This window comes from Nyctibius grandis, chromosome 29 (genome assembly GCF_013368605.1).
Source record: "Nyctibius grandis isolate bNycGra1 chromosome 29, bNycGra1.pri, whole genome shotgun sequence".
NCBI classification, from domain to species: domain Eukaryota; kingdom Metazoa; phylum Chordata; class Aves; order Nyctibiiformes; family Nyctibiidae; genus Nyctibius; species Nyctibius grandis.
Window position 1 is genome coordinate 5,454,886 of NC_090686.1, and position 18,510 is coordinate 5,473,395.

General features: G+C 43.2%; 1 protein-coding gene across 8 annotated transcripts in view; it reads right to left on the reverse strand.

Moving 5' to 3' along the window:
• WNK2 (WNK lysine deficient protein kinase 2) overlaps positions 1-18,510 on the reverse strand; it is a 126,599-nt gene that overhangs the window by 74,505 nt on the left and 33,584 nt on the right. For all 8 annotated transcript variants that reach the window (XM_068419926.1, XM_068419920.1, XM_068419921.1 and 5 more), the window contains exons 3-5: positions 6,586-6,758; positions 5,390-5,610; positions 1,077-1,234 (exon numbers count right to left, since the gene is read on the reverse strand). In XM_068419926.1, the coding sequence (XP_068276027.1) occupies positions 1,077-1,234; positions 5,390-5,610; positions 6,586-6,758 (552 nt within the window). The remainder of the gene's footprint in view (positions 1-1,076; positions 1,235-5,389; positions 5,611-6,585; positions 6,759-18,510) is intronic.

The window sequence follows — 18,510 nt, forward strand, 5'->3', positions numbered from 1 at the left end:
CTTATCTGTAGCTAAGTTTTGCAAATTTCAGCGCAGCTTTCTACAGAGGATTACCCTGTTCACATCCCAGGCGTGCAAACTGCATCGAATGCACGTGATGCACGAAGGCCAAACCACTCAGCTCGCTATCTTCTTTTGTAGCAACCAGATGGAAAGAAGCACCTGGGAAAATCTTTGACAAACCAGTCTGTTTAGCATAATCTATCCTGAAAAAAACCACATGTAACTCTTGGTTTCACTCAACCAAGTAGAACAGAATGTAACCACAGCTGCCAAAGCCTTTGGCAAGTCTCATTTCTCTGCAGTCAGTGATTTGCAATCTGATAGCATCTTACAGACTCAGGAGTTTTTTCAGGCATTCACAGTACAGCTCATGTAGACAAATACATTTATAATCTGGGGGTGAAAGTTTTGGAAAGGATATTTTATTTACAGTAGAGATTATTTTAGATTGGCTTCTCCTCCAGCTTAACCTCACCTGAAAATGCAGCAAACCCATTTCCATGGTTCCTGTCTGGGGATTACCAGCCCTTGCAGAGTTCCAAAATGCAGATATAAAGCTCCTCTGGCTGACTCCAAAACTAAACATTGCTGTATTTTTCCTTTTCTATCTTCCAATAATTTGTTACACATACAGTGAGAATCTGTGTTGGAAAGCTGATCAAACATCCTCCACCATATAAATAAGTATTTAGGCTGCAACCTAAAAGTTAGTGCTTTTAGCTTTGTGGGAAGCTTGATCAAGTCTGAAGAGTACCCATTCACGAGGCAAGACTAGAGGGAAGATTTTTTTTTTCCCCTGCTCATTCTTCCCAAGTTTTACTTATTTTTGGCTGATGGAGACAAAATCAGCACCAAAGATTACTAAAAGTATTTTATGCAGCTGCAGTACAAACAATCCAACCATGGCATTACAAGCTTACAAATAAACCTGCAACAGGTTTGTGTAACCCAGAGTGAAGATACCTCAGCTTCTACGACACACTACTCATTCAGCAGCACTGACACCTCATCGAAATACATTTTTAAACCTTCAAATTACAAAATCCCAATACAAATTAAGGACGTTTACTCACACAGGTTACTTTCCGGTAAATTTGAGCAGCATTCTGGCATTCTGAGTAAGGGTATTCTGAGGTAGCCATTTCCAACATGCACATTCCAAAAGCATAGACATCCACAGATTCATCGTAGTGTTCCTCATACATTTCCGGGGCCATAAATTCTGGTGTACCTACACAGACACGCACGAAAAGAACGCAAGGTTTTGATAAAGTCCAAATGGCTTTAACCACAATCTTTTTCACCTATAAAAGTGTGCCAATTATAGCTGTGTAAGGGTGCATGCAAGATTATCTCAAAAGAGAGAAGTAACTAGAATAAGCATCGTCCAGGGAAGAAACCCAAAGTCAACGCACACACTTACATACCTGTGGCTCGCTGGTAATAATACAAGGGGGAAGAGGAAAAAAAAAAAAAGAAAAAAAAACAAAAGTATCAAAATTTCAAAAACTAACAAGAGAATGAGATATGGCACATTGCCTGACCATACTGGAAGTCATAAAATGGTTTCTTTCTCTGGGTGGAGGGAGGGATGCATACAGGTTTGTGGAGGTGAAAAGCAGAGAAGAAACGAGAACCTTCGCTCTTGTTTTTATCAATGCAAATTTGCATTGTTTTCTTCCCTCCAGAGAGATACATAGCAACTACTCGGCAGCCTGTGAAAGCAAGGAGTGTCACAAATCACCTACAAAGTCACACATAAAACATTAAACATCATTCTGTCACTGGTTTAGTGGGACAAATCAATGAGGCTGCTCACAGAATAACGTCCAACTCAACAGGGATTAGGGTGTCAGAAATCTGATGCAACTGAATAAATATTAAGTGAAGCTCTATATTTACTGCTTCATAACGGGATGTTGCAGCTTTATGAGAAGTGGCAACTTACAATGCCTGCAACATTTGCATAGCAAACTACTCTGAGAAGTGAGGTCTCACAAAGCAAAAGGGGAAAAAATTAACACTTAGGTAATTTATTCCAGGAACTGTACCTCCCAACGTGACATATGCTTAGGAGTCAAGACTAATTTATTTCCTTTTTACATTTGGAGCGAGTCCAGAGGAGGCCATGAAGATCCTCAGTGGGCTGGAGCACCTCTGCTATGGAGACAGGCTGAGAGAGTTGGGGCTGTTCAGTCTGGAGAAGAGAAGGCTCCGGGGAGACCTTCTAGCACCTTCCAGTAACTGAAGGGGCTACAGGAAAGTTGGAGAGGGACTTTTTACAAGGGCAAGTGTGATAGGACGAGGGGGAATGGTTTTAAACTGAAAGAGGGGAGATTGAGATGAGATCTGAGGAAGAAATTCTTTGCTGTGAGGGTGGTGAGACACTTCCAGGTTGCCCAGAGAAGCTGTGGCTGCCCCCTCCCTGGCAGTGTTCAAGGCCAGGTTGGATGGGGCTTGGAGCAACCTGGTCTAGTAGAAGGTGTCCCTGCCTGTGGCAGGGGGTTGGAACTAGATGGTCTTTAATGTCACTTCCAACCCCAACCAGTCTGTGATTCTATGATTTAGAAAAGATAAAGGAAGAGAAATCAACGCAGCCACGTTCTGTGTGACAGGACCAGCGAGCCGTGAGCACCAGGATGACAAAAGGAGCACGAGAGATCTTGGACCACGTGAAGGACCTGGACAAACTCTGCCTCATCCAGCCCAGCAGCAGCCACCTCAGCACCCCAACTGCCCCCCAGACCCCACAGCAGCCTGGCAGGTCCCTTAGTTTTTTTGTTACAACATCTCTACATCAGCAGCAAAGACACAGCTGTAATTAAAGTAACATATATTGGGCAAAAAATAGTTCTTGTGTATGTTTGGGGACTTGATGTAAGGTTTTTTTTTTTAATGGTGACATAAATGATGTCTCAAAATTACTGTCTGTCAGTGAGAACTCTGCTTTTGCACATTTTCTGAAGTAGCTTTGGCCTAACTCACAAAACAAGCCTGGCTGATTCTGTGTGTGATTCTGTGTGTGTGTGATTTCTATAAAATTCATTTTGCAAAATTCGGGTTCGATCTCTCCCCTTGTTTATGGTCCTTCCATCTCAAAGGCGCTCAATTCCTTCAGCCTTTGTAAATCAGCCAGACCCCTGTCGTGAAAGCTGAACTTAGTGCCTGCTCTTAGGGTTTTTCTCCCAGGTGTAACACAGGTGGTGGCTGCCGCTCTGAAACGGTTAACTACTGCCATAGAGAACGTTTTTTGGAGCTTGTTTTAGAAGGAACAAGGCTCAGAGGCAGGAGTGAATCTCATGAATTATGGAGCATTTAAAGCACATCTGAAAAAGTGATAGCAATAGTGCGAGAAGCAAATGAGATTCTTGACACCATTCCAAAGCAGCATGAAAATGCCATTTTCCCCCCATCCCTCGGGGGTGAGAAGGAATACATACAAGTATCCTTAAACAAAACAGACCACCTAGATGGAAAGCCACTCAGCATCTATTCAGCTCCTCTTGGCAGAAGGAGTTTTGCCCTGGCTCGGCTCCCTGCCGAGATACACCGCAAGGTCAGATGAGCATCAGCAACGGCACGATCACAGCGAGGGAAAAATTGGACCTCTGCCATGCTGACTTCATTCCATTCAGGCTGATGTAAAATTGCAGCTACTAATACTCCTTTAAAGCTACTACATCTACAGAGGGGGCAGAATTACTCATCTTGACGGTGTTTCCAAGCCCTCCTCATTCTTTCCTTGGAGCAGCGCTACTCATGAAAGGTAAGCTTGGTTATAGAGACAAAATGAATGCAGACACCTTGCCAGCAACCTGCAGCCCCTTTCAGTAGTGAATTTCTTTTAAACATGAGTGTACTTTGATGGTGGTGTGGGAACAACTGATTTTACAAACACTTGTATTGGTATTATTGATATTATTCCATTACGTCCCATGGACAATTGTTGTACTGCAAAAAAAACCTATGTGAAGAAATATTGACACTCAGCAGAAAAAAAACCCACCACTTATTAGAAGTTAAAAACTAGGAGAAACTTAACAGATATAAACCAACATGATTTCACTAAAATCAACAAGGTTTAAGCAGACCTACAGTAGACAAGCACATATCCAAAATTTCTGTCATTTCTACTTCAACGATATTGGGCTCCCTAAGCATTAAGGTCGATACTTTTGTACAAATAATTGTAAAGAATAATAATCTCTGAAAATCTGAGATGCTAAAATAATTATTTAAGCAACTACTGCTTGAAAGATGGGATGCTATTTTCATATATAGTAAGGGAACAGTGGTTGTCACTATCAGTTTGCTAATTCTAATGAGCTAAGCATCTAATTTCCATTTATATTGTAAGCTGCCATACGACTACGTGCATGATAACTTCCTCCACTTTCAGCATCATTGCTCAGGAATTTGCAGCTTCCTAGAACCATCACCTACAGGTCTGAACAAGGGAGATTTGCTATGGAAGCTTGGGCAAAAAAATACAAAACGTTGGAAAATTCAGGAAAACATGATGTTTACATAGAAAACATTAAATGTCACTTTTGCAAGGAAATGACATCTTTCAACAGCCATTCAGAAAACGCCCTCCCAGATCAAGCACACCCAAGCTCTCACGCTCCTCACGTGGACACCACCTAAGGGCATCAGCTATTGCGTATCCCAGTGGAAATTTCTTTTAATTTCATACCTACTGATTTTTAATAAATTGCAGATGTTGATTCAGCAGCACTCTGCCGGGACGGCGTCGAGGCAGGGACGAGCTCTGCGGTTGCCTGCAGAAGGAGCCTGGTTTGCTGATGCCCCAGTAAATGGGGATAAGGGGTTCCAGCCAGACAAGCTCCCCTGCGACCTCTCTGCAAAGGAGAGAAGCCTGGCTCCGCAGGGCACGACTGCCTCTCCCTTCAGCAAAAGCAACCTTCCCTCTTCCAGCATCACTGGAGCAGAAGACTTCCCAGGGGCTTTTCCCAGGCTTCCTTGTTAAGGACAGAGCAGGGCACCCTTTCTCTGCCCTCTCCTCCCCCCACCAGCAGGCACTGAGCCTGTTCTCAGGGGGATGATGCACACAAGCTGCTGAGAACCCTTCCTGCTCCTTTTGAAGGAGAGAGGAGAAGGATTTGTGGATACCAAGTAATATTTCAATTAAAAAACCAAAAAATTGTGATAGAGAAGGAAGGAGAAGAGGGAATCATGATACTATTTCCTGCTGATGGAGATTGATTTATATAGTGGTATAAAGGGAACAGTCACAAAGCCACTTTAATCTCTACTATCAACCTACAAGTGGAAAAAACACCAGTGCAAAGCGTGAAAGAATAATAACATTAAGATGACAACCACCATACCAACCAAAGGAAGCCAAGGAGAACAGGAGGATTACCTATTACACTTTTGGCAAACGAAGCTCTCTTGAGGGTTGCCAGACCCAAGTCTCCGATTTTCACAGATCCAGTTGGCCCAGTAATAAAAATATTGTCACATTTTAAGTCTCTGTGAATTATTGGTGGAGTTCTTGTGTGCAAGAAAAGAAGACCCTTCAGGATTTGCCGGCACCAACTACGCAGGACTTTTGGTTTCATCACTTTAAATCTTTTCAGATACCTACGGCACAAAACACACACAGAAGTGGGTACAAAGAAAATGAAGCGTTATTAGATATTCTAGGGGCTTTAACAGCTGAAACTCCATTCTGGATAAAAGCCCCTCTATTAGATGCCATAATAGCAGCTCAGAAATATCACAAAATTGAAAGAAATAGATCTTTTCAAAGGAGGAATTATAGCATTCATTTTTAGGGAGGAAAATAATAAGCATTTTTGGTACAAATACAACCAAATATTTGCAAGTCTAATAGTACAGCAATTCACTTCATGCAGAGAACAGTTTTAGAATATGTTTCATATATTCAAATCAGAAGAATACTGAAGTTTAATTTTAACAAGATTTTGACCTCTGTACCATGCACCTGCATTTTTTTTTCCATTTACCTAAAACACTGACTGGGAGGGGGCATTTTGGAAAAACATAAAACCTGCTAATGGACTGGCAGAGCAGCACACTGGATATACGCAGTGATGAGTACTGCTCCCATTGGGGCTGAAAATCTGTTCCAGAATTCATGCCAACTGTTTTATATCAACCTTAACAAGACTGTCAGTAGCAAAAGCTATTAATTAATATCGTTTAGTAGATAACCTAGAGCACCTTCTGCTCCAAAAAGAGATCCTACCATTTGAATGCTGAATTTTCTAACAAAAGAGGCAAACACAAGCACAAAAGCAATCACAAAAACACACCCTGACAAATTAAAACGTCACAGGCAGAAGATGAAACGCACCAGAGAGCTGCTTCTCGTTGCATAACTGAAACAGGAGAGCAGGGAGAGAGATGGAGGCCAAAATTCTTCCTGTCAAATCAATGCAGTTCAAACACAGGGACAACTGACAGACACCAGAGAACAGCTCCATTTTTTTTTCTTTTATCAGAAGGTGCCTTTTTTTCAGAATATGAAAGTAGGATTTTTCTAAAAACGTCCATCGCTATTCTTAGCCTCCTCACCAGGAGCAGAGTACTTACGTCTTCAGCGTTCCAGAGGTCATCAATTCGGTAACCAGCACGATGCATCTTTTGCCTTTTACACAGGATTCCCAGAAGTCATAAAATCTCACAATGTTGGGATGCTGTAGACCTTTCAACATCTCTGCTTCCTCTTTAAATCTCTGCCTCTCTACTTTTGTGAGTTTTCTGTCCTGTAATCCAGAATAAGACATTATGAGTAGTGAATGGACAAAAATAAAATCAAGGCACTGCATTGCCAGGGTATTCAGAATTCTAGAACTGTTTTATGCTTGTATCAAGAGCAACGATAAAATCTTTTACCTAAGAGGTGAGCAGCGTGTATGAACTAGGGCACTCGCCTTAAATCCGATGTCAAGAAGACAAAGACTCACCTCCGAACAGAGATGCCTGCACTACGCTATGTTACATGGCAGCAGTAATATTTCAGGCACCAAACACACCCATGGCTTGATGGATCAACACGCAGCTGTTTACGTCTTGGTTTGGTTTTGTGAGGATTGTTATCTGAGAGATGAACACTCACAGGATTTAATTTCTGGGTATGAAGGCCGTCAGAGCTGAGGTCCTGCTGCCTTCTACAGCCACCACTGCTCACCACCTTCCATGACTGCTCCTCAAGTCATGGCGGTGAGACCAGGTGAGGTCCCCCAGGAACGACACTGGGCTGTACCACCCTTCCCATTGCTCTAGGGACAAATTAAAACAATACCCCCCTCCAAAAAAAAAAACAAACAAATTTTTCTATTTGTTTGCTGTTCTGCCTAACTTTACAGACATTTCTTTAACGTTGGCAAAGGAAGGATTTGAAGCTGTCCTTCAGTGACTGCCCCCCTCTACTCGGCACTGGTGGGGCCGCACCTTGAATCCTGTGTTCAGTTTTGGGCCCCTCACTACAAGAAAGACCTTGAGGTGCTGGAGCGAGTCCAGAGAAGGGCAATGAAGCTGGTGAAGGGTCTGGAGCACAAGTGTGATGGGGAGCAGCTGAGGGACCTGGGGGTGTTTAGCCTGGAGAAAAGGAGGCTGAGGGGAGACCTTATTGCTCTCTACAACTGCCTGAAAGGAGGGTGTAGCAAGGTGGCGGGTTGGTCTCTTCTCCCAATTAACAAGTGATAGGATGAGAGGAAACGGCCTCAAGTTGTGCCAGGGGAGGTTTAGATTGGAGATCAGGGACAATTTCTTCACCAAAAGGGTTGTCAAGCATTGGAACAGGCTGCCCAGGGCAGTGGTGGAGTCCCCATCCCTGGAGGGATTTAAAAGCCGTGTAGATGTGGTGTTGAGGGCCATGGGTTAGTGGTGGGCTTGGTAGTGCTGGGTTAAGGGTTGGACTTGATGACCTTAAAGGTCCTTTCCAACCAAAACGTTTCTATGATTCAGCCTTTGCTGGAGGCTGCACATTGGCCGCACAGCAACACTTAACTCTTTTAGATTAGAAATATGAGGAATGTCATGTTCTACTACTCTGGTTTTCCTAGAGAAACTCCAGAGCGTTCAGCATGACCTCCAGGCTGTGACGTGACCCTGCCAGGAGCACGCAAAGCCCGTCTCCTCCTCCCAACAGGTCAGCAGAAGCCTCCTGAGCTGCCGGGATCACATTAGCAACACGGAAACCCCTACACCAAACAGCCTGGATGCACACTCTAGCCTCTTCAGACGGTGTAAAAGAGTAAAATAGGGTTTTCGCCAAAACCAGTTGCCGTCTGGTTTGTCTCCCCTAGACGGCTGATGGGGCTGGGAGCACTTCCCTCCGCTGCCCTAGAAATGAAGCTTTTTCCTTCTTTAAAAGGCACAATTGTGTAACTGTTCCTACTTACAGAAACAAAGGCTCACAAATCACTAAGATTAATTAGCGCGTATTTTAACCTCAGACATTCTCCTTTTCTGGGTTAACTTAAGCATGTTTATAAGAGCAAATGCTTAGTGAATTGAATCGGCACCCAGCTTATTTGTAACCAAGATGCAGAGGGATCAGGGCCACTGCCATTTTGATAGCCTGCCCTCATCTGCGATCGCAAAGAACTCGATACGGGAATGAGAATTTCCGTGGCTACAAACAAGTCAGCTTTACGCAGAGACTTCACAAGAGGAAAACCCGTGTTGAAACGATTCTTCTTCTTGGAAGACAGAAAACCTGCTTCCCCAGCGGCGTGCGTGGGGGGAGCATTTCCATTTTACATCGTTGCTGCTGAGGAGGTTCTCAGTTTTCTTTACATTTTATGGAGCAGCATCAGAGCGAACGTTGCCCCGAGCAACAGCAGCCATCTGGGCTGGCACAGGGGGGTGCCCCGTGGGGATCGATGCCCGGATCCCCGGGGCAGCCAGGAGCACCCCGTGCCCAGTGGCACTGCCGGGCAGCAGCATGAACGCCAACAGCCAAGAGCAAGGCGGTATTTCTGCTGCTCTGTAGCAACTACGTTTTTTCCAAGTTTAAAAAAAAAAAAAAAAAGCAGGCTGTCTAATGAGCCAGGACAGAAGAGCCTGAGAATCGCTGTCAAATCCATCACTTCTTCCCCTACTGCTGAGTCTCCTCTTAATTTAAACCCTGTAGAATAAATCAGACACGCTGCTATTAAGGAGGAAAAGGAGCAAGTCCTTGCGTGAGACAGGAAGAGCAGAGTGTGGGCTAGCAGAGAAAGGAAAAGGCGGCGACACAGATCCAGCAGTTTAAAAAACTTTCTAATTAAAAAAAAAAAGTAATACCATACCCCCTTGGCTCTCATTTCCAGATTTCTGTGCACTGTGAGAAATTTTCCACTGCTGCTTTAAGGATGACTTTTAAAAATATCCTTCAGACATTGCAGACAATCATATTCTGTATATTCTACATATTATGAGCACCAGATCATTTGGGCTGCTGTCTGTATTCAAAGTACTAAGACAGCAAGCTGGGCAACTGCAACAAAATGATTCTGGAAGACAAATATGGGTTTGATCTATATCTACAGTGGAAAGAATCTGGATTTGTTTCATCAGAATGATAGCTGAGCTATCAGGAGAAAGCTTGGGTCCAGTACTAACACTTGAGAGGAGAGGTGAGGGCAGGGAAAACATACAGGCAGGGCTTGGGGTAGAGCAGTTGCCTGCACATGCCACGTTCCCAGCCCCAGGAGGGGTCTCCAGTGCTGTAAGGGCTCAAACAACCTTTTCTAAACTCCTCCAGGCTGAACCGGACACATGAGTCACTGGCCAAAGCATAAGCAGTTTCTGAAAGGGCTTAACAGTTGAACTGTTTTCTACTGTGGAGCAGCAAATACACCTGTTGAACTGCGTGACTCACTCAGGGTTTATTCTAAACCCAAAAAACCTCCACTGGCGTCACAGACACTTATTCCCCATCATATAATCCACACAAGGCGAAATGTCCTTATGCTGAACGTAAGGGTGTAAGCCTGAAACCACCTTAGGACATAAAATTTTAAGATGGGGAACAGGATTCTTTGGAAAGGTCACGTCAAGGAGAGCTAATCCACTTAACTGGATTTAAGGCATCACTTTGCATAACTCAAATTTACCAAAACTGGGGGAATGAAGTGAGTTTCCAGATTCACCCAAGGAGTCATCAACCATCATGCTATCTGCAGCAGCAGATGTTTACAGCATCGCAGAGCTGAACAAGGAGGCTCAGGGATGCCGAGTTACACACTATGGCCCTGCCCCTCCATAACTGCAACAGCGGCATCACGCCGAGTTGACAAACAAGCTCGTTGCTCAGTCTGCTCCACTGCATTTAGGGCATCACTGCTATTCCGAGCTTCCTCAAGACACGAGACTTGAAACTTGGGAAACATTCTTAACATGATCCAGGAGATATCAATATTAGTTTGCAGATATCTACACGCTTCCTCTCCTTTTAAGGCATTGACACTTCTTGGCTCTTTCCCTCCTCACAGGGACACAAAGTCTTGGCTCAGGAGACGAGACTGTAATTCATTTCAAATAATTGAAAGCTTCTCAAGCCTACTACTTAGCACCAAGGTTTCTAAAATAAACTTCAACCTTCAAAAGTCCACAGCAATCACACTAAGCTGGTTCAACTTTTCCAGACAAACTGAAGTTAAACAGAACCAAGCAAGAAGCGAGACAGCTGCTCAGTTTGTTACTGCTAAGAAAGAATCTGTAAATTTAACTTGTTTCTCTGTCTTAATAAACTGTGAAGAATGGTCAGCTTAAAAGGCTTCAGTAGAGACTTTGTCGGCAGAATAGCCAGCATGAGAGCACCTGAGGGAGTGGACACAGTGACGAGCCTTCTCACCCTCAGAGCTTTAGATGTATCAGCTTTGCAAATACATACACAATGCAAACTCATCAATCACCTGTTATTTTACTGCAGTGTCATAGCTAGAATCGTGCCCAGCAGCAACGAACGCACTAAGTCATACAAAACACAAGAGCAGAGAGGAGATTGCATCCATCGCCACGCAGCCTACAAACCATCCTGGTTTGAAAAGGCATTCCCCAGTGCAGCCACACTGATCCGTGCTCGGCTGCCTTTAACCCTGGGTTGAGAATTTGCCATTTTATTATTACAGCTCCTCCGGGCTCCTGCAGTTAACTGCTTACGGAGGGCTTCTGCAGGAGTAAACCACAACAGCAAGCATTCACAGTGCATCTCGGGCACAGCATCACCAGTCAGACACTGTCCAATCACACATACAGCCTAGCTGGCTTATGGCTCCGTGATTTCACCTTTCATATAGGTAAATGAGCATTAATTGGGATGGGGTTATATGATGTATCCTTCACTATGAAGGGCAATCTATTAAACAAGTGGTAAGAAGGGTCTGGAGCACAAGTCTTATAAGGAGCGGCTGAGGGACCTGGAGGTGTCTAGCCTGGAGAAAAGGAGGCTGAGGGGAGACCTTCTCGCTCTCTACAACTGCCTGAAAGGAGGGTGTAGCGAGGGGGGGGGGGGGGGGGGGGGGGGGGGTCGGTCTCTTCTCCCAAGTAACAAGCGACAGGATGAGAGGAAATGGCCTCAAGTTGTGCCAGGGGAGGTTTAGATTGGAGATCAGGAAGAATTTCTTCACCCAAAGGGTTGTCATGCACTGGAACAGGCTGCCCAGGGCAGTGGAGTCCCCATCCCTGGAGGGATTTAAAAGCCGTGTAGATGTGGTGCTGAGGGCCATGGGTTAGTGGTGGGCTTGGCAGTGCTGGGTTAGCAGTTGGAGTCAATGATCTTAAAGGTCCTTTCCAACCAAAGGGATTCTATGATTTTAAGTTATAAATTGTAAGCTACCTTTTCTTCATTAATTTTCCTAGCTTTCCTGTTGCAAATCAGATCATAACTGCATGGTCTGCTTTAAGCATCAAACCACCGAAAGCTATTCCTTCCTTTTTGGAAGGAAGAAATAATTCCCAATTAGTACTTTATAGCCTCGCTCTTGGTAAATTACACACCCATTCAGAGGGACTGGAGTAAAACGATGTTTGCAGCAGGAAGCTACACTGAAGTGAATTTCCTATCCGTAAATCATATTTCTGCTAATCAAACACACATATGCTCTCTGCTTCTCCCTACTCATTGCAGGCAAGGCGAACAAATACCTCTCTTTGTTAATAGAAAATTTATCCCTTCATTAAGTTCCTTAGTGGGGAACAGCAAAGATTGGAATTAGCAAGTAAATGCGTTAACAAAATGAAAGGGAAAGCTTATGAATTAAACTTCTGGAATGTCACCCAAATTAACAGCAGGAACATGTTCTGTTAGTCATCCCCAAGCATCATTTCCTCCAGGTTGTAACATATGGGCTCTGACTAAGACTTTGAAAGTTACACAAGAAAGAGGCTGGCTTTCACCTGAGTCTTTAGAAGATGTCTAAGACAGATTAACAACTGAGGTCAAGTTTCTTGTCTACTTACTTGTGAGGGGCTAATACATTTGGGAATAAACTACATCCTCAGTCCATGAGGAAAGGGGATCAAATGAAACAAATAAAAATCAGATCACACACAAAATTATTTTTTACATAGCAATGCCTATAACCATGTAAGAGCAGGGTTTGAAGCCCAGCTGTTATCAAACTAGAACATTGCGCTGCTTTGCAGTTGCACTGTGCTTCTTTAAGTTCCTCCTTTTAAAGTCTTGAATTTTCAGTAATGTTAAAAAAAAACTAAACTACTTTGGACACTTTATAAGTAGCAACGACTTAAGAATAAACTCACACTTGCTAGTGAGCGAGCCTGGGCCACAGTAGTGCTGGTTTCAGCCAGACAGCCAAAGTTCTCCTGTCTCACTCTGAAAAGACCCTTCGCTATGTTGAGATCCCTCTCCAACCCCAACAGGTCCAAGCTGTCTGTCTGGTGTGTTACAGCCTTGCTGAAGGCATCAGAAAGCCCTCTGCTCTCCTGCCCACACATTTGTACAAACACATCTTCTTCCCTGGCACACAACTTGAGACATCTTACCTATACTTCTTGGCCTAAGGACTTCCACTTCTGTGTCCAGCTAGCCTATAAATATTGGAGTTTGGGTTTTTTAATGCTTAAACTCACATAGCCATACTTACTGATGGTTATTTAACTTTGCCTAACAGGACAAAGTCCTCATTTTGGAGCAGATTAAAGTCTGTCTGGTGAAGCAAGTAGGAGCACTAGGTCAGCAAATGAGGGAAGGGCTCACCTCTGTCATGCAGAAGCTAGAACATCTCTTACCCGTATTAGTGATACAAGGAAACTGAAGCTGCACTTCTGACACAGGAACAGAAATCAAATATCTAAATTAGCAGAATGAACATCTGTTCATACTATTGTATTTTCACACCTGCACGCCAAATCTGTACATTTGCTCATGTACCACAACTACTCTTCTAATCCGAGATCGCCTTGAGATACGAAATCAGCAGTGGGATCCATTGACAGCTTTCTCCTATGTGCTGCCTATTGGTTTATTGTGGATTTATGAACAGAAGTGCAGTTCTGGTCTGTCCTACAGTCACGAATTCAACAGTGAGATACCCAGCTTGGTGGGAACAGACAGCAGCCTTCCAGACATCCTGCAGCGTAAGCCAAGAGCTCACTTTGCTCTGACAGTGAACTTGGGACCTGTTAGCTGGTACCTGCATATGACTATTAATTCATTAAATTCTGTCTTGTTAATACTGCCTCTTCAGGGAAACATCGCAATTTTGCAAAAGTTTTCAAATTTTAAAAATTCAAAGGCCTTTACAAATAAAGACAAACAATAACACATTTTAGAAGAAAAAAATAAAAACAATTTTTGTATTTGAAATGAAAACTTTACTCATTTAGTGCAATCATCTTTTGTATTTCACATTAAGACTTGTCTAATCCACTATCAGAGGAATCTAGGATTTCTCCCAAAGACACAACTGGGAGCAAACGCAGGCTCAGACACGCAGCAGTTGGGACCGTGAAGAGCTCGAGGTATTACTGAAGTTGCTGCTCTAATGTACCAGCTCTATGTCTTTATTATTATTATGCCTACACTATAAATTTTTAATAGCATTCAGAACCTTTTATTCTCACACCCCGTACATTCAATTATAAGCACATATCATTTAAAGCGATCCAAAAGGAGAAAATCCCCTTTCTGTGAACAAACAGCAGATGCCATCAGACAACTTGCAAATCAGGAAAAAAAATTTTACAGCTTCATTACATATCAGCATTCAGCCAACATTCTTCTTCACCAAGTCACCCTGGGTGAAGTTCCAGCCTGCTATTTGTTAGCTGTATTAGTGAAGCACAGTGAGGTTTCCCAGCGGTAACTCATTTTCCAAGAGCACAAAAAGCAGCCCGTGCCCCCAAGGATGCTCACAATTCAATGAACAGGAGCTACAGAACAGGCTGGGAGAGATTTACTTATTTGCCTGAGTCATTGCTAGAAATCCACAGAAAATGAGGGGCTGAATTTGGATCTTTATGGCTAAATCTGGCACTGTAGAAAAGGCTGAGCTTGCTTTTTTGCTGGACGCAAGTACAGCCTGCTACTTTTTAAATTGCTTAAGGAACTTGTCAAAGTCTTATGGCAGAGGAACGATGAGATTCACGTCTTCTACTGAATGTCAGAACTTAAAAAACTCGTCCTGCAAGGTGCAGAAGGAAGGGGAATCAACATCTCAAATCACACATCTCAACCCAAGAACCATGAAAACACCCAAGAAACCCAACACTGTGGGCAGAGACTGTATTTTACAGGTGAAAACCTCCCAACACCACTGCACTAAGACAACCTAGGGTTAAACAAAAAAGTTCTTGTCACAGGCAATTGAATTAATTGCAGGTAACACCCCATTAACTCTCTTAATTACCAGCGCTTCACATGTGCCACAGAAGCTTGTAATTTTAGATGAAATACCAGAAACAGTTCAGGCTTGCCTCAAATGACTTTTTCAAAGGAAACTCTGAAATCAATGTGTGAAAAAAGCTGGACAAACCCCATGACACCAGATCACCTCTGCTCACAGAGAAAGAAAAAAAAAAACAAACCACCAAAAAACAACATTTTAGGCATGTCATGAGAATTTGGTATTTTGGTATTTTCTGGTATTCACTTCCAAACCTAGCGTTCATTGAAGTTTACGCAACAGGTTGTGCTGTTTTTAAAAAGCATTTTGCTTCACCTACTTCAGGTCATCCATAAACCCAGTATTTGGGCATGTAAGATGTCTAACACTACAAGACATAACATCTCAAACAGACAAACCAAATGCCAATATGCCCATGATCCTGGTCCTGTGTCCCACCCACAGAGGGCTCCTACTTCTGCCTTCATTGCTAGGGGGTTTGGAAGAGCACAATTTGCAGGCTGAAGGACTTAGAAAGAAGATGCAAATACCTCCAAGTACAGTGGCTATTGCCTTTGAAATTTTAATCACTGTGGTTACGAATTGTCCTTGTTTCGGTGTTGGACTCATATAATATCATGCAGCCGGACAGAGGATGAGCTGGCTCCAGCCATCCCTTGGAGGCTCAGTCCTTCTGGCCTGGGCCACAGCAGCAGTAGAAAGAGACATTTCATGGCTGCTGCCTAAAAATTATCTTCAGAAAGCTGAAAGCATGTGGAGGGAAGAGAGGAGATGCCGCTGCCCTCAGAGGGCTGCCGTTCCCCAGTATAGCACAGATATAACACGACAAAGCCTGTCTCCGGACCAGTACAGTGGCAGGGCACTTGCACACAGAAAGAAGCCAACTGTTTTTTTTCTTCTTTCAGCTTCTCTCCTTACTCTTAAGACAATTTTCAACTTAACTTATTTTATGGGTATGAAATCTCCTTCAGTTTCTCTTTGCTGTGCAGTTGCTAAGAAGTGTTGTCTTTCCTAAAAGAGAAGGGCTGCCATTCCTTGCCCGGCGGGCAGGCCCAGCCCGCAAGCAGCACTACCAAAACATCGCTATTTACCCCACATTCAGCGTGTAAATGTTAATGCTCATTTGGCCAATAAGCTTTGCCAGCCAAAATTACCCAGCACAAAGAATTAGCAGAACAAGGCAAGTTTTATTTAGCTTTGCCCTAGAAAAATTTAATCTGTGTCTCGTGTAGCATTCAATCCTGCCTTTCTAACAGGCCAATTTCATTTTCATCCCATCATTGCTACCATTTGCCATCCCGCTATAACCTCACAATTCAGTACTTTAATTTGTAAAACACACTTAAAGTGAAATATTCTTATCAATTAATTAACTACAATCCACTAGTAACCCTAAGAAGAGACTAGGATGCTCTAATAGAGTCACAAACATTCAGAAAGAATAAAACAGTTTCACGGTCACCTGAGTGCAGCTGTGTAACACGTACCTTCCAGCATCGTAGGTGTTCTGGATGGTAAAATCTGTCAAGATGGTAAATCTGCTAAGACCCAACTGAAATGTTTGTATGGCTTTACAGTTCCAGTAAAATACTTTGTAAATTATTAAAATTTTCTTTGCAGCAGTAGCAAAGCTGAGCACTAGCTAAACCAGATTAATTTCTATCTGCTGACACCTTATAAGTGGAAGAACAAGGTGACATTTATATAATGACTTTCAAATGTTTTCACTTCATATTAGTTTTTATCATTCATGAAATACGCTAATTGAGAAAAGTCGCTTAAAACAAACCGTTCCCTTTGAAACCTATATTTAAGCAGAAATGCAGTAACAGGAAATATATGATCATGTTTGTAATGGAGATCTTTCAAGTCAGAACATATATTTTTCTGCCTCCAAAATTAAGCCCTTGAACCGTGTTGGATTCACTAGTCAACCACAAGTCAGGCAGCCTTACAAATCCTAAAAGATACCTGCTGAACAGGCCTTCAGACTTAGTCTCTAATTACAGAATAAGTACATTTATTTTGGGAAACTACCTCAAAAACTTTCAAATTAGTAAAAAAAAAAAAAGACTCAAATCACTAAACACCCCAAGACTCCCCACCAAACCAGGCAGCTGGACCAACAACAATTTAACAGCCCTCCCTGCAGCAGGCTGTAGAAAGAGACATTTTCAGAGCTCTTCAAATCATGGTTCTTACATGGTGATGAATGAACCTTTAATTCAATCACTCTTCTCACAAAAGCCACCTTGTGTCACATAAAAGCAAAGTTAAAAGCCATTTCTCACTTGTTCCTGTCCATCTAATGCAGCATAATACTTCAAGACCTTAAAACACATCAGCAAAGCAGAGCTGAGCCCAGGAGAGCATGGAGACCATCAGGAGGTCCCCTTGGTCTCGCTGGCCAGGGCTGCGGCAATTGCCCCGAGCTCTCTGTGCAGGAGAACAACTTGCACCTTCTGTCTCCCTTATCACCCCAACAACTGTAGCCTTTACTTACTTGGACATATGCTATTTTATTCCTGGAGAATAGCTGTCTTGGTGCAGAGGCCAGGCCAGCAAGGACAACTTGCCCACATAGCCTTCAACGTAAGCTCAGCATCATATAACTTTTCACGTCTTTGTTTTCACAAAACACCTCAGACTGAACAAGTGTGTGTGTGTCTAAGTACACACATGCTGAACGTACTTATATTGAGGGAAAGGAATATAAAATAGCTGGACAAGAAAAGTGATAGGTCTTTGCATAGACCTGAATTTAAACATTAATAGCACCTTAATGGATCCTGGAGAGAAACTTCTAAGTTCTACACTCACACTGTGGCCTGCTCAGCCACCTGCATCTAGTCATTTAATTCTTCTGTGCCCATGTTTTGCATCTCTAGGCCACAAAAAAACCCGATACAGAGTTCCTTGGTACACCCTGGAGATCTATGGACAAGTAGCACCATAACCAGCAGTATCATGAACTCTTCCTCCTCCCAACTTGCTCCTGTTTTCTGCTTTTGGGGGAGTTCATTGGAAGAGAATACAGGAAAATAGTCCTTTAATATGACTTGCTGTTTGTTCTGAAAAAAAAAAGAGCCTTGCAGAGGGTCATATTATTGCAAACACCCAACTTAAACTCTTGCAGCTGGAAAGTCAAGAGTCTCAGAGGTCTTGGAGCTGCCCCAAGAACACTCTGCTCTCATTCCAGCCCTGCTCCACAGCATGCAGCACCTGAGAAAGGACCAACTCCTTGATGCTGCTGGAAATAAGATTCAAAAGAAAAGATACGTGGGAAGGACACATTGCAAAGATGAAGGAAAAAGCCAAGAGGCCATCTTTTCTGCTGTAATAATTCAGAGACTGGAAATAAGCATTCCCTGTAGCATCCTTGCAAAACTCTTGGCAAGTAGGGACAAGGACCTTTCACCGCTACAAAGACGCTTCACAGATTGTGGTATCCCTGCTCCTGAACACTTAGTAGTAATTTATCTGGAGTTTGGAAATGCCTCACTTGGGAACCTTTTTAAAATGCTGAAAAGAGCTGTCACTTTTTGTGCATTCCTAACACCACTTGACAACCTGTTAGAAAACACTAAAGGCAAACGCTGCACTCCCGGCCAGGATACATTAATCAACGTCTCCCATAAGGGTTAAGAATTAAGCTGAA